The sequence below is a fragment of the Camellia sinensis genome, chromosome 5 (genome assembly GCF_055761805.1).
Source record: "Camellia sinensis isolate YWXY chromosome 5, ASM5576180v1, whole genome shotgun sequence".
In the NCBI taxonomy this organism is placed as follows: Eukaryota; Viridiplantae; Streptophyta; class Magnoliopsida; order Ericales; family Theaceae; genus Camellia; species Camellia sinensis.
This window is the reverse complement of record NC_138965.1, coordinates 107,777,778-107,793,201: the sequence shown is the minus strand read 5'-3', so window position 1 is coordinate 107,793,201 and position 15,424 is coordinate 107,777,778. Positions and strand designations below refer to the sequence as shown.

Genomic DNA, 15,424 nt, shown 5'->3' with positions numbered 1-15,424 from the left:
TAAATAAAATAAAAAAATAAAACATGATTCGAGGCATTCGAACCTCGAAATTTCAAGAGCTCTAGCACGACTGATATATATATATATATATATATTGGTGTTGTCATTTTTATTATTCATGTAAAATAAATATGACTACATATCGCTTTACCCTATTCAACCTTTAAATCATAAATTTGAATTTCTTAACTATAAAATAACATACTTTCACTCTGTCTAAAAAAGTTTATTTATATAATATTTAATAATTAAAGTGTTTAAATGCACAATTTTATAGCTTAAATAATTAAATTTATATTTAATTATAGTTAAAAAAAACCTCTCTATAATTATCCCAACAAAAAATATTGTTGCACTCATATTCAAGTCAAAATAATTTTCCCAAAAATAAAAGTTAACAATAAAGTCCAATAAAAATTTTAGTAAGCAAGCTGGTACCTATATAACTTTACTGATCAGTTACACAATTGATGAGTAAGTTCTGTTCCCCTTTCAATTTATGCATGAGTACTGTTGTGCACATAGAAATGTTGCACAATTTTCACCGTATTAAAATTAAATTATGTTTGTGTACTTAATAACAAATAGAACACATAAGAAATAAATTAAAAGAAAGAGATTCCAAAATTGGTTTAATTACAGAAATTAAATAGAAAATGGAAAAAGAGAAGGAGACAAGAAAATAAAATAAGAACAGAAAATACTTAAAGAAAATATTTTCTTAGAGTGATCAAGTCCAGTGTTGAACACTGTCTCTTTAAGACAGATTCATCCTCACTAGGATACTCACAGAATATAGACGTCTATCTCCCAGGATGAAATGATTTACAACGAATAGTAGCAGCACTACAAACTATTCGCACAGCGAACACACTTTGTATTTATATAGTTTTTCACAAGAAAAATTAATGCAGCAAAATGCAGAGAGCACTAGCAAAAGCAAGAACGAAATTTGTGAATGCAAAATCCAAATGAGAGACTACCTATTTATAAATGAAATAGTGGCTTTTCAAAAAAGGTATAAAACATGTTCGAACAAGTTTGAACGGGTACAAACTTGTTTGGTTTTGAATTAAATAGATAAAAACTTGTTCATATTTAAATTAAATAGGTAGGAACCTGTTGGGTTTGAACTGAATAGATATGAATCTGTCCGGACAGGTATGGAACCTGTACAACAAAGTTTGAAGAGGTGCAAGCCAAAATTTGAATTTTCCAACCAAAATTTCAAATCAAAACTAAACAAAATTTATTTTCCAAACAAAAAATAAAAATAAATTCAAATGTAATGTAATGTTTTTTGCTCAAAAAGATAAATATTGGGTCGGACAAGCCCAATCTCACACCATGCACCCGCACCCAAGCCCAACCGAGCCGAATAGTGGCGCGTGCATGTATTTATTTTGGGTCCAATGGGTCTAGCCCATAACCTCCCTCTCTACAAAACTTGAGCATCTCTTGAGGCCTACCCTAAGTTCCAAACTCAAAGCTTATAAACCCACACCAAGTTTGCCCATCAAAGCAACGTGGGACAAACCTTAACCCAACTTTTATGGAAATTTCACCAAACACACCAATTTCATGGAACTCACTTTGGTATCGATTTCCCATTCACCTGATAATGATTTTGAGTAACCAAATATACGACGTGAATCTTTACATAGCAAATAACGCGTTGCCACAAGGACCCGCCAATTTTGGCGCATGGATCCCACTTAAAAATTAGACCAGAGTTTGGAAAAAAATCTGTTTTTTCCGAAACCATTTTTCAAACCATTTCTTACAAGAAATACTATACAAAATTAATTATTATACAGAAACATACGCTTAATTATGATCCGTGCCTCTACTTAAAGTTACAATGTCATCATTATCAATATAATTCACAAATATGTCATTGGCAAGTCATTGTAAACGTTACTTCTGTATAAAATTTTTGGATGATATATCATTTTCCTTTGTGCATCAGCGATCCTCTCAGATTCTGCTTGCCAGAACATAGGAAAAGACAAGACAAGTCAAAGCAAGATAGATTCTATCTCCAAGTCCCTACCATACAAAACCATGACAAGTTGCACTATATGGAGAGAGAGAGAGAGAGAAATTCAACACAAGAACTTGGTTCACATGATATATGGAGCCCAGTAAGTTAATTCCAAAAGAAAATCAAAATTAGCATCTAACAGTCTCTCCTCACACTATACTTGGAAGCCTTCTTGACGATTTCCAAACCAATTCAATTCGTATTCCTCCATCTCCATGGATTGTTGATTGCATTTGTATAAGAATTGAAGCTTAATCCTTAGTTGTTTTTAGGAGGAGGAGGAGGTGGTGGAGGTTGATGTAGTTGCCGACACAAGGCTGCCATCCTGTTATAAGCTTCCATGTTCATGGGCTACAACAAAATCATATAGTAATCAACAACAATTCTCCAATTATGTCATATATAAGGGTTGATTATGGCATGCCCTTACAATTCATCTTCTACACTTCATATATAAGGGTTAATTATAATTTATCGCACTAACTATTATTGATCATCACTTTACCCCCTCAATTTTAAAAGCATACATTTACATCGCTCGGTTAAAATAAATAAATAAATAAATCATCGTACAAACTAATTAGTCATGAACTAGTTCGTGAATCAACTACAAACTACTCCATACGATAAAATGACCGATATGCAAACAATTTTCTTTTCTATCTGTATAGTGTGGTGTATCGATATATATATATATATATATTTACATATACCTGTGATTGGCATGAAAGGAATGTGGCCATGGGGTCTGGCATCACTGTAGGATGAGGAACCAATCGATCACCGATGCCATCCCATGAAGTTAGAGGCATGAAGGCAGCGGTAGGGTGAAGAATAGTTGGGATTCCAGCAGCGTTAGGGCGGCCGATAGTGTTCATGTCCATGCCCATACCCATACCCATACCCATGCCCATACCCATTGGAGCCATCATAGACAATGGGAGTTGTTGTTGCAAGGCCATTGGAAACATCATAGATGACATTGGCATGTTCATTCTACTCATCATTTGAACTTGAGCTTGCAGTACCTTCAAGTATTCAATCACTTCATCAAGCATTGAAGCTTTATCTGTCTGCAAAAAAATAAAAATAATCGACACATATGTAGATGTTAAGGAGATATAGACATAGATTAGTCTTATTAATGTGTGCATTTAAAATACATGTTGAGATTTAAGAAAAGTTTATATTTTTTATTGTACTCACTTTTATATGCCATGTATAATATTTTTTAAGTTTTTTAATATATTATCTTAGAAAAAACGTTAACAAAATTGCCAAACTATTTATGATCTCAATATTGTTCACACATATTTTAAAATATTTTTATATACTTTTTACATATTTTTAATGCTAATAACAATCCTAAAAATTGTTTCAATATTTTGGATAAATTACACTTTCCTTTCTTGAGATTTAAAGAAAACATAGTTAGTCTTATATTTTGTATATAATTGATCTATCTTAAAATTTTAATTTACATAACAATGAGATCATTTTTTATTAGTAACTCGTCAATTATAATTAATTAATTTATTTATATATTTAATAGCAGGTTGGGCCAAGTTGAGTTAAAAGTACAAATCACAAGCCCAACACATTAATATATCGGGCTGAAAATATTCACCCAACCCGATCCTATGAGCTACAAAGACTGGACTTCAATCTAGTTCGTGATCGAACTAGAGGATACTGTTGGGCCCGTAGGGGGCCATCACGAGTCTCATTTTGATAACCTGAACCGTTCAATATGTAAAACTCGTCAAGTATCATATGCTTGTAAAAAATCACATTGATTGAATATCAATAACTATCTCATCGAATCAGATTTTTGTCAATCGTTTATTTTTTATTGTCCTTTTTTTTATATACAAAACTGATTTGATCATGTAGCTATCAATATCCGATCAACATGATATTTTATAGATATATAGCACTCGACAAATTCTACACATTGAAAGGTTCAGATTATGAAAATGAGACCCGTTGTGGACCCCTACAGGCGCAACATTACCCTCCAGTCCGATCACAAACTGTAGGAAAACCGGCCCCGAACTAAAACAATCTTCTCAAACCCTTAAAAAATAGGGTTAGGCCGGACAGGCAAACCCTTAAAAAATAGGGTTAGGCCGGACAGGCTAACCGGTCGATATCCACTCCCAGTTATATGAATGAAAAAATGATATCATAATTTTTTTTTTAGTAAGATGCATATTTATCATTGTTTATTTCAATTTTACTTATTATCTGAATTAGTTTCAATCATTTTAATTTTATTTTAAAAAATAATAATTTAATTATATAAAAAGTGAAAATTTGACTATATTTTTCTCAAATCTAGGTGAATGTAATTTATCCTATGGTAACATTTTTCATATATATATATATATATATAGGAAAATGTTTGAGGGCCACAATTCTTGTGGCCACAATGGCTCAAAACTATCAAAACGACGTCGTTTTGGGTGCAAAACATGCCAAAACGACGTCGTTTTGACAATTTTAAACTATTGTAACCACAAAAATTGTCACCCCCTAACATTGTTGATATATATATAGGTACAATTGATAGATGAGGATTTATAAGAACAGTGATTGAGCTGAGAAAAGCACAAGTTATTGGGGCCTACATCTATGAGTATTTTTATTTTGTTGCAGAAGAGATTGTCCCTGTCAAAAATAATTAAATAGTCCTCCATGGCAGGTGATATGTGTGGACTAGGATCATCACATGTGTCATTCCCAACATCATTCGAAAGCATTGAATGGTTTCGTTTGGACCACATATCATATTCTAATTATTGTTTTTTTACTCTATTTGCCTTGACATTGGGGCTTTTGACTGCTAATTTTGATTTGTTTCTCTATTCTAGTTAAGTATTTACAAATTATTTTCCATTTTCATTTGGATGTTTAATTATTTTTAATTAAAATTTTTTTTTTAGATGTATCTGTTTAAAATTTAAAAATAAAAATTGACTAAAATATTTTTAAAAAATTATTAAAAACAAACAAAAATATCTTAAAACAGTTTTTAAAATATCAAACCAAGCAGAACGTAGAATTTTTAGAAAAAATAAAAAAATAAAAAAATAAAAAATGTCACCACACATTAGAGAGGGATTTCTCTCTCTTGGAAAATAAATAAATAAATAAATAACAAGAGAGAGAGAGAGAGAGAAAGAGAGAGAGAGAGAGAGAGAGAGAGAGAGAGCAGTATACCTTGCTGGAATTTGGGACCATCTTCTGCAATGTCTTCATCCTTTGGTTGATCTTATCTCTTCTTTTCTAAAAATAACCATACACCCATACATTTCTAATATTAGCTAATACTACTGGATAAAAGAAAAAAATACATATTTTTATTGAGAAATTTGATTCCTTTCCCCTACTCGATAATTTTTTTTTTTTTAAAAAGAAAAAAAGGCGAAATAGAAAAGGGGAGAGAGAAATGATCTGGACAAATATATATTAACCTTTTTACTTCTTTTTTTTTTTCAAGAATAATAAGAGTATTTAGAGCTTGGCCCTAATTAATTCTCCAGTATATACACATTTTCCATCCCACACACAGCGGATAATTTCTATACATAAACTCTAGGTAACCCAAGAAGAACAAATGCTTCAAGATGTTACTAACATAATACGGTTGTGGAATGGAACATTTGCCAACCAAACGTTTTAGTCGTTGAATGTGGCAATTGGTGATTAACAAATTTAGTCATGGAATGTGATAATTGATGATTGATATGTTTGGTCGAGAAAATATGACTTTTCGCGGCTGAAGTGTTTTAGCTACTAAATAGATTAGTCGCAGTAATTATATATTTAGGTCAAGTTTGACTAACCTAAAAAAGTGCACTTATTTCATCTTTTTATCTTTTTTAGGTCACATCAATCAACATCTCCTCTCTACTTTTTCTACACATAATACAAAAAAAGTCAAAAAGTACACTTATTTAGTCTTCCCAAACTTAACGTCCAAAAAATTAGTTGGCAAATAGAACTTTTTCTTAACTAAAAAACTTTTTAGTCGCTAATTACTTTTCGCGACTCTCAATTAGCGACCAAAGTGGCGACTAAAAAAATTAGTTACGAATAACTTTTGTCAACTAAAAATAGATTTTTACCGATTAAATTTTTAATCGACAAAAGGACAAATTCACATAGTGTAGGTGTAGGTGTGTTTCACAATGACTAGGTTACTTTAGTAGCTAGAACCTATATGCCTCACTAAGGCTTCGTTTGAGAAGTGGGTTAGCTTTTTAACTTTTTAACTTTTTTGGTTATTTTAGTTTGGGGCTAAAAAGCCTGATTTGGGAAGGGCTTTTTACTTTTTTGGTTTTTTGAATTTTTTTGTGAAAGAAAGAATGTAATAATTATGGGTGGGATGTCATGCTTTGTCTTATTGGACTAAAAAGTCTATTTTGTTTTTTGTGACTATTTTAGCTAAAAAAACTACAAACCTCTCTTCCCAAACGGAGCCAAATGATCTCCAGTTCGATTATGTGTTTGCATGTGTTTGATTAAGTAAACTTGTGAAGAAAAATAAGCACACGAACATATGCAATTGAAAGTATCAGGTGTATGCTATAAAATTTATAATAAAGTCCGTTGAGAGTTTTTTTTTTTTCATAAAAGAAATTGAATCTATGGCAGTATTACTATTTAGTGTGTTTGATTTTAGTTTTTTAGAAATTGAATTTTTTTATTTTTCGTATTCTTTTATTTTTAGTGAATATTTTTAAAATTTTAAATAATTTTTTACTTTTTTATATGCACTTTACTTAAATATATCTATATAGTAAAATATTTATGAAAAAATATTTTAAAATTTAAAAAAATTCATAAATACACACAAATATGAAAAATATTCTGAATTTTCATTTTTTTTATATATTTTTGGAATTTAGTGAATTTTTTAAAGATTTTTTCACAAATATTATACGTTTTAAGTGTATTTACATTAGGTGTATCTAAAAATTTAAAAAAAAATTGCTTAAAATATTAAAAAATTCATTGAAAACAAAAATAAAATACAAAAAAAAAAAAATTCTTAAAAGTATTTTCTGAAAACCAAAAAACCAAACAAACTATTGCTTGATGTAATTGCTCTTGTGGATATTTTAAAAAATTTAAATAAAATATCACATGCCTACACCAAATTGTAAACTTTATATATAATAGTATAGATTGTATATATGATATATAAGAGAGAGAACATACACGTTCAGATTGATTATGGACGGCAGCAGCCCTACATCTTTTAGTTGAGATAGAAGATTTCCCGGTTGGTTTCTTCTTGTTTTCCTCTTCCCCTGCCTCTATCTTTAAACCAAAAAACAAAATGAATATATAAATTGATTAAAATTTAATTATTATTAAGCACAATTTTAAATTACTAATTTTTATGGTATTAGACCTACTAACTAATAATTTAGATGTAACTATTTATATATAATTTGCATTTGAATTTTAACTTTTTCATTCGAGTTTTGTCAAATAACATTCAGTTTTTATTTTTTATTTTTTAATGATCTTTTGTTTTTATTTTTAAAGTTTTTTTGTCAAAAATCAAAACTAATAATTAATTTTAAAAAACTTCAACATTATACAAGCCATTGTTAGAAAAATCTATCACCCTTAATCTAATAATCATAATAAAAATAACATTATACAAATATAATTTTTATACAAAATGATGTTACATTTGTGTCCTTTATTCATATCGAAACACATATCTGATTTATAATTTCTAAAATACCATTAAGATATCATTTTGAATGAAATTTCTCCATCAAAAATTTATTTAGGGTAAATTACAAATACAACGCTTGAGGTTTACTTAAAATAGGGATTGTCTCCTGTAGTTTGAAAAATTACAAATAATCTCTTATCATAATTTTTTATTTTACAGAATTAATTGAAAAAAATAAAATTCCTAACAATTTCCCTATACAATAATAAAATTACTTGAATTATTAATTGAAACAAATTTCTAAGATTATTAAAAATTGTTAATTGATTTGATGATTTATTAATAAAATGAATAATTTGTTATGAAATTAAAAACTTCAAAGGGATGTAATTTCCAGAACTAATTTATATTTTAAGAAAAATTCAGAAATGTATTTGTAACCTTTTATTTTCTGTACCATCTTCCATACAAATAATATTTAGAGTTAGAGTTTTTTTTGTTTTGTTTTTTTTCTCAAAGTTTACTCCTCAAAGTTAACATCTTATCTATAAATATATTTAAAAAAAATTAAAAAATGATAAGTTACACTGACTTTTTTTTTTAATAAATTAAATTAAAATGATCAAAATTAATATAAATAATATGAAATTACAATAATAAATAAGAAATATATATATAGATATATATATGTATGTATGTATATTATATAACATGGTAATTTTTTTATTCATCTGATTAAAGAATTATTAATGAAAAAAATATGGCCGAATGTTATATATAAATTAAAACTTTATAAAAAAAATCTAATATAATTATACTAAAATTATAACATTTATTGTATTTTCCCTAACCGAGATCAGTGTAAATTAACCATAAAAAATGTATGTACTTAAAAAAAAAAAATTCAAAAATACTTATAATGTTGGTGTTGAAAATTCAAATTTAATTAAGGGCCTCATTTGGCTAAAGATTTTTGGCTAAAAAAAAGCATAAAATGACAAAATTAATTATATAAGTCAATAAAAGAAAATGTCACATTCAAATCATAATTATTACATTTTTTCTCTTACAAAAATTTAAAAAAAAAAATTCCAATATAAAAAAGTAAGTTAAAAAACCAAACTAATGTTAAGTATAATACACGTAAATCTAATTCACACAAATTTTGTTTTATTTTTAAAATTCAAAAAGTGGCAAATAATATTACCTGGGATCTGCTGTGAGTAACGGAGTCGTGGTCGTCACCTGCGGTGACCTTGGTCCAGTGCCTGCCGGAGCTAGTGTTTTCCATAGAAGTAGAGGTGAGCCCGCGCACACCCAATTCCCTCTCACACGTGTCAATCGCCAACTGCCGCCTGCCACTGTTGTCTCGGCTGCTCCACTCCTGCACATGTGCCACCCTCGCACGCTTCTTCTTCACCTCCTCCTCGACTTCACTACACGACCGCACACGTGTGGAGCGTCCGATCACGCACGTGCTAACCCCTTCCTGCGCTGCTCCGGCGGTGGAGCAGGGCACCAGAGCGTCCATAGTCACGGCGGCGGCGGAGGAGGAGGCGGAGGCAGCGCGGTGATCGAACCACGGGACGAGATCGGAGGCGGCAGCGGTGGTTTTGGGGTGGGGGAAGCAGGTGGTGGTGGCTTGGTCGACTATGGATTCTAGGGTTCCGCCGGCGCGTGGCTTCTCCCATGTGTACTTCGCAGCGGCGACTGGTTGTTTGTTTGGCACTCGCGGTGGTCCTAAGCCGTGCATGGCGAGTTGTCCATTTTTCCATGTTAGCTCCGTCACTTCGTAGTCTAACCTGCACACCATATTTCACCATGATATCGATATCGGTGATAATTGCTTATATCGAGAATAACAGATATTATCGGCCGTTTATAAATAATTATATTTAAAATTAAAAAATTTATTATGAAATGGCCGATATTGATATTTAAAACGTGATAAGCATATATATATATATATATATAAAGAGAGAGAGGAGAGAAAGAGAGAGAGAGAGAGTACAAAGGAACGTCAGGGCATGAGGAATTGGGGTTGGAGTGAGCACGAAGGGTGAGAGTGGGAGGGGTGTGATTTTCATCCATGTCCCAGCTTGGAACACACTGGCTCATTTTCCGGGAAAGTTGTGTTTGTTGTGAGGAAAGTAAGAAGAGATAGATGGTTTACACTGCTATACTTTGTTCAATTTTTGTTTTTTCTGTGTGTGTGTGTGTGTGTGTGTGTGTGAGAGAGAGAGAGAGAGAGAGAGAGAGAGTGAATTGAGCTTATGTTAGAAATGAAGCCATTAATTAGAGCATTTGAGAGCAAGGAAGGTTTAGAATTGTTGTGGGTGTGTTAGGCTGGTGTGTTTTTAATTGGTATCTATAAAGGTTTTTTTCTGTGGTTTGTCAGGAGGTACTTGCAATCAACTATGCACTATGCACGAAAAGGAAAAGGACTACGAAGGTTTTGGCAGCTTAGAGTTAGGGCATGTTTGGCCTTCTTAAAAAAATTTAAAAAGTCAAAAAGTTACTATCTTATTTAAGTTAAATTATCTTACTTAAGTCACATCACCTCTCTAACACATCACTTCAAACTCAACCCAAATCTAACTCATATTTTATAAAAAGTCAAAAAATACACTTATTTAATCTTCCCAAACTTGACATTAGTTCGAAAATAGGGAGGCTTACGGGGTTTGGTATGGGTCTGTCGCTTTTAAATTCCATCCCTATTTTTATGGATAATTCTAATTTTACGCATTAATTTTTTTTAATACATATATTTAATGAATACTTTCTCACTGTATACATTATAAAATATATTAATTTTAAATGTATATTTCTATATTTTAATATTATCTTCATTTTTAATTTTAAAATCCTAAAGGTATGTTTGGTTTCAATTTTTGAATCAAGTTTTTAAAATTTTTATGAGAAAAATATAAATTAATTTGACAAAACTAAATATCAAAAAAATATTTTTTAATTTTTTAATTTTTTTAGCCCCTAAAATGAAACCTTATTGAAATAAGAAATTTTTTTTTTTGTATTTATTTTTGAAAACATATTCTAAAACTATACCAAACAGAGTCTAATTTTATGGCATTTTAGAAATAGGGTTTGATTAGAAGAAGATGAGAGTATTATGGTATTTTTATTTTAAGATAAAACTGTATTAATAAAAAATTTCATTAAGTGTGTGAACTGGCTGGAATTAGTGTGTAGAAATAGAATTATCCTATTTTCATTTCAATTCTGTTACACGTGAAATTTTTCAATCTCATGTCTGCCCTCACAAATATCTGTGGATATCTGATTATATTTTAAATAGCCAAAAAAATTAAAAACTATTTAAATCCTTAACATGCTAAATAATTTTTCTTATTTTCATATATATAAACTGTAAGACTTTTAGAATTATTATTTATTTATATTTAAACCGAAAGCCACAGACTTTTAGTGTTTCTTTCTTATATCTAATTAAATTTTATATATATATATATATATATATACACACAGACACATAAAATAGTATTTATTTATTTTATTATAATTATATTGGATTGGGTTTGGATCGAGAAAGGCGATACTTACCCCCACCCCACGACCATTGTAGGTGACCAAAAGATAATTCACTTCTGCTCAACATAAGTGTCGGGTCGAAAAACTATCCTATTTGAACGGGTAGGGACGGACCCCACGAATCAGACTAAAATAACCATTCTTATTTAAAAAGTTAATAAAATAGTAAAAAGTTAAAAAGTGATAAAAATGAACACAAAAAAAATTAAAAAATCAAAAAAATACTAAAAAAACTGTGGGGATATATTTTCTGAGTACCAGCACGTGGCCGAGGTGACGCCGATGTGTCAACTGAGGTGCCACATGTCCTGGTCATGATGCCGAGGTTATCTCCGAAGATATCGGAATCCGAGATAAGCGGATAAGGTACAAGAGTACTAGAATGATGAGGGGACTCAGCCTGTATAAAGATAAAACTCTTAGGGAGTTTATCTCTATCTATTGAAGAGTCCTGGATAAACACTGAGTTAAAATCCATTGAAGCTAGGCTTCTGTTGGGACAAGGATTGAGTTAACTATAAAAGAAAGGCACCCCCGATGGGTCTAAGGTACGCAATTTATATTCTGAACAGTGATAGCACTATTGATTAGTTTTGAGAGATATATTGGCTTGATCGTCGGAGTGCCCCCGGGTGGACGAACCACCGCTGGAATCTTCTCTTTCTGTTGCAGGTTAGCCAGGTGTCATCTATTCTGCCAATACTCTCCAACTGAATACTAAGTTGACAGTGTGATCGGAAATTCACTCACACAAAAAGCTATTCTCAAACCACCTTTTAAAAGCGTTGTTTGTCAACAAGATAAAATGGGTAAAGTGTCAAAATATATATATAAATTATAATATGAGTGTGGAGAAGTGGTTTGGAAATACTCTTCTGATCCTGGGGGACGCTCGTGATTCTCAGCTAGTCACCTGAAAATGAATAAACACTCCGGTCAAGGGTGCCAGAATTAGCACTCCGACGAGCAAGTCAGTCTCTACTCTCTGAATTACTTGTATTTTAAGTTAAGCGTAATGGTTCTCACATACCTCTTTCTGGCTGATGTTCTTCTATTTATATCTTTTCTTTCTTGGGCCTCGGGATTGGGCTCACTTTCAATTCGCCATTCGGCTTCTCTTGTAGCAAACTGTTTTTCACTCAACGCCTCGTTCCACCGGCTATTTAGCTGAATAGGGTAGGATTTGAACGTGCGAGACGGGGCCGAGTGCTATATATATTTCGACTCTCCAAGTTCAACTATTCGGCCTCTTTGCAACTCCCAATATTTGGCCCCCACAATTGCCCCCCAAGCACTCCACTAACGACAGTTGGCTGGAGTGTTTGGTTTCAAACTCGAAAAGTCAGAGCCAAAATTAGGCGGCTGACCTCATTCCAACGCAGATGTCTGAGCACACGCCTCTCGATTATCATTTCAACTTCCCGCGCCCTTCGTACACTTCTATTTATTGTGATTTAAAATTTTGACGTCTTTTCAAATACATACACATTTTTAGGTGCTTGTCGCTGGACTGCCTTCCGAATTACCTCTACAACTTCCTGTCCTTCACTATTATATTCGTCTTTTATAAGTTCTCTCCCTCTCTGCTTTGAATTCTTTTTCCTGGTGTGTTTTTGGTTTAACATATTCCCATTGGCTGAAAGAAATGGCAAAACATTTAAAAGATCTCCTCTCCTCAGATCGAATTTCTGGCTTCCGATGCCATTTTTCCATTCCTAATGACATCCGTCTGTCACTCGTAATAGACGGCACCCTCGATATGGAGAGGCTTGATGAAACCACGATCGTCTTCCCTCTCCTATCAATCGCAGTGGGTGGAGTTTGTTTCCCCATTCACCCATTCCTTTGGGCTGTGCTTTGCCATTGGGGCCTAATCCCTTCCCAAGCCAATGTCAACTTTTTTTAGAATCGTAATGGGTATTATAGAGCTAAACTGTCGCCTTAGGATTAACCTCGGCATTCCTGCTATTCGGCATTGTTATGCCTTGGCCAAGTCTTCTAGTCAGCACAGACGTTATTTCCTTAGGGCCAAGGACACCGACCATCAATTAGTGACTATGCTTTCCAACTCTAGGAAGCGAGTCGATGATGTTATGGTCATTGCCCAAGGTAACTGGGAATTTGGCGAAGGCGAGGATCGTCTCGATCCTATTCCTAGACGGAGGGGCGAACCAGGTGGCCGTGTAGATTTTTGTGTTTATTTTTTATTATATTTATAAAGTTTCATTTTTGAGATCTCATGGTTTTGCTTGTGCAGGAAACGATTTGAAGAAAGTGCTGGTTTCAACCGATGATGCCGTTCTTTCGGAAATCAAAGTCGCGTTCAAGTATTTCAGTCGTCCGAGTCTTCAGAAATAGGGGAGGACAGCCCACGTTCTGCTTCACTACGAGCCGACATATACGACCTTCTCGGCGGCAGAAAACATCACAATTTTGAAGGGTGAACAGTTTCTTACCGCTCTTATTTTGACCGACTTCAAAAACCTGCGGCAAGTTGGTTTCGAGGGGTCCGATTCGAAGCGGGCGGAAGTAGTTGAGGTCGCCGAGTCAGATCAGTCTGAAGCGGAAGTAGACGAGGCTTTTGAAGTTGGCCCTTGAGGAAGCCGGCCTCAATTCAACCAACCCTCCGTCCACCTCAGGCCGAGGGGACCTTCCATTTGACGACGTTTTTAACGATTTAGAGGACTTTCCTGGCGCATACCCCGAAGACATGGCTGGGTTAAGCCTCACACAACTTGCCAAAAAGAAAAACGCGAAAATGATGGTCGCGCGGCGAAGTGCAGAGGAGGAAACGGCAAGAAACCGAGGTGTCGAGTCTCAACCCTCCCTGCTTGTTGCTGAATCTCAGCCCTCCTTGCCTATTATTGAGGAGGAAATGGCAAGAAACTGAGGTGCCTAGTCCGAGGTGGTTGTGCAGGCCGATCGAGAGGCTGAGCAAAGAGCAGAGAAGCGTCCTGTCGAGGTCAAGACCGGCTCAGAAGAAAACCGTGCCGATAAACGGCCTCGTCTAGAGGAATCGGATATGATTGTTCCTTTTGTCATTCAGCCGAAAATAAAAAAACACGTCGATCTCCTCTGATGCTTCGGCAATTAAAGACCCAGTTGTCGCACTCAGCATGGCTACGTCCGTCTCATTGCCGGCTGACAAGGCGGCTTTTCAGGCGGAGCCGGATCTGTTGGCAATAACACTAGGCGCTCAATTAGCTCTCCTAGTATATACCTTGACCTTGTCTTTTCCTTTTATGCAAATATTATTTTGGTTTTAATTTCCTGTTTCGTAGACGGTCAGGAGAATAGCCAAGATAGGTCGTCGCCAGCATGACGCCGTCAAACGACTTGGCCATTTACAAATGAAAGTAGAGGGCCAAAGGAGCAGGGCTGATTTCAAGGCGGCGAGGGCCAAAATAGAAAGCACCAGGGCCGAGGCCGAGATGGAGAGGGCGAGAAATACGGATCAGCTGAGATTGGCCGCCGAGAAGAGGGCAGACGCGAGCGAAGACGCGTTCAAGTTAGCCCAGGAGGCGATTGCCAAACTGGAGGCTGAGCTGGAAGAATTAAAGAAGGCCAAGGAAGCAGCCGACTCGGAGGCTTCCAAGGCGTTCAAGGCTGGGCAAAGTGCTGCTTTCGCTAACTATGTGGACGAAGTCCCAAAATTTGAAAATCAGGGATTCAAACATAGCTGGCTCAAAGCCCTTGCTGCTGCTGATATGACATTGGCTATGTCGATTCCATACGAGCAAGTGGATGTTGAGCCACTGGAGTCTGACTCTGAGGATTAATTTGGGCGACACTTGTTTTTGTTTTAGGAATTTGAATGTATTCTTACAGCTTTTCGTTTAGTAGTTTTCATGTATTGCTACAGTCATAGTTTTTTGCTAGGCATTTTCATGCGAACTTGTAGCTTTTTGTTTAGTAGTTTTCATATGTAAAATGGCTACAATTTGTGCCCAATTTACTAATGAAAATTTCCTTTGTTCTTTGCTATTATTTGTGCTTAATTTTGTTATTGATGAATGGTATTGTTTTTTGCTACTTTGGAGAAAACATTCATGTATACTTGCCGATTAGATAACTAGGCAATTTTAATTTCTCCTCGTTGAATAGCCGATCAG

The 15,424-nt window shown here is 33.8% G+C and overlaps 1 protein-coding gene across 1 annotated transcript; it reads right to left on the bottom strand.

The window, feature by feature from the left end:
• Nucleotides 1–1,905: 1,905 nt before the first annotated feature.
• Nucleotides 1,906–10,213, bottom strand: LOC114320786 (transcription factor UNE10). Its single transcript, XM_028267851.2, has 6 exons — nucleotides 9,754–10,213; nucleotides 8,950–9,544; nucleotides 7,271–7,372; nucleotides 5,267–5,332; nucleotides 2,758–3,117; nucleotides 1,906–2,395 (listed from the first exon to the last, which is right to left on the bottom strand). The coding sequence occupies exons 1-6, from the start codon at nucleotides 9,858–9,860 to the stop codon at nucleotides 2,303–2,305; spliced, it is 1,323 nt and encodes a 440-aa protein (XP_028123652.2). The 5' UTR covers nucleotides 9,861–10,213; the 3' UTR covers nucleotides 1,906–2,302.
• Nucleotides 10,214–15,424: the final 5,211 nt, after the last annotated feature.

Excerpts from the sequence above, each read along its gene's own strand:
- LOC114320786 (XM_028267851.2), bottom strand. The coding sequence starts at position 9,860 with ATGAGCCAGTGTGTTCCAAGCTGGGACATGGATGAAAATCACACCCCT. Across the intron at positions 5,333-7,270 it reads TCCATAATCAATCTGAACGT|AAAAGAAGAGATAAGATCAA; the intron begins GTATGTTCTCTC and ends GGTTATTTTTAG. Across the intron at positions 2,396-2,757 it reads TCCTTTCATGCCAATCACAG|CCCATGAACATGGAAGCTTA; the intron begins GTATATGTAAAT and ends ATTTTGTTGTAG.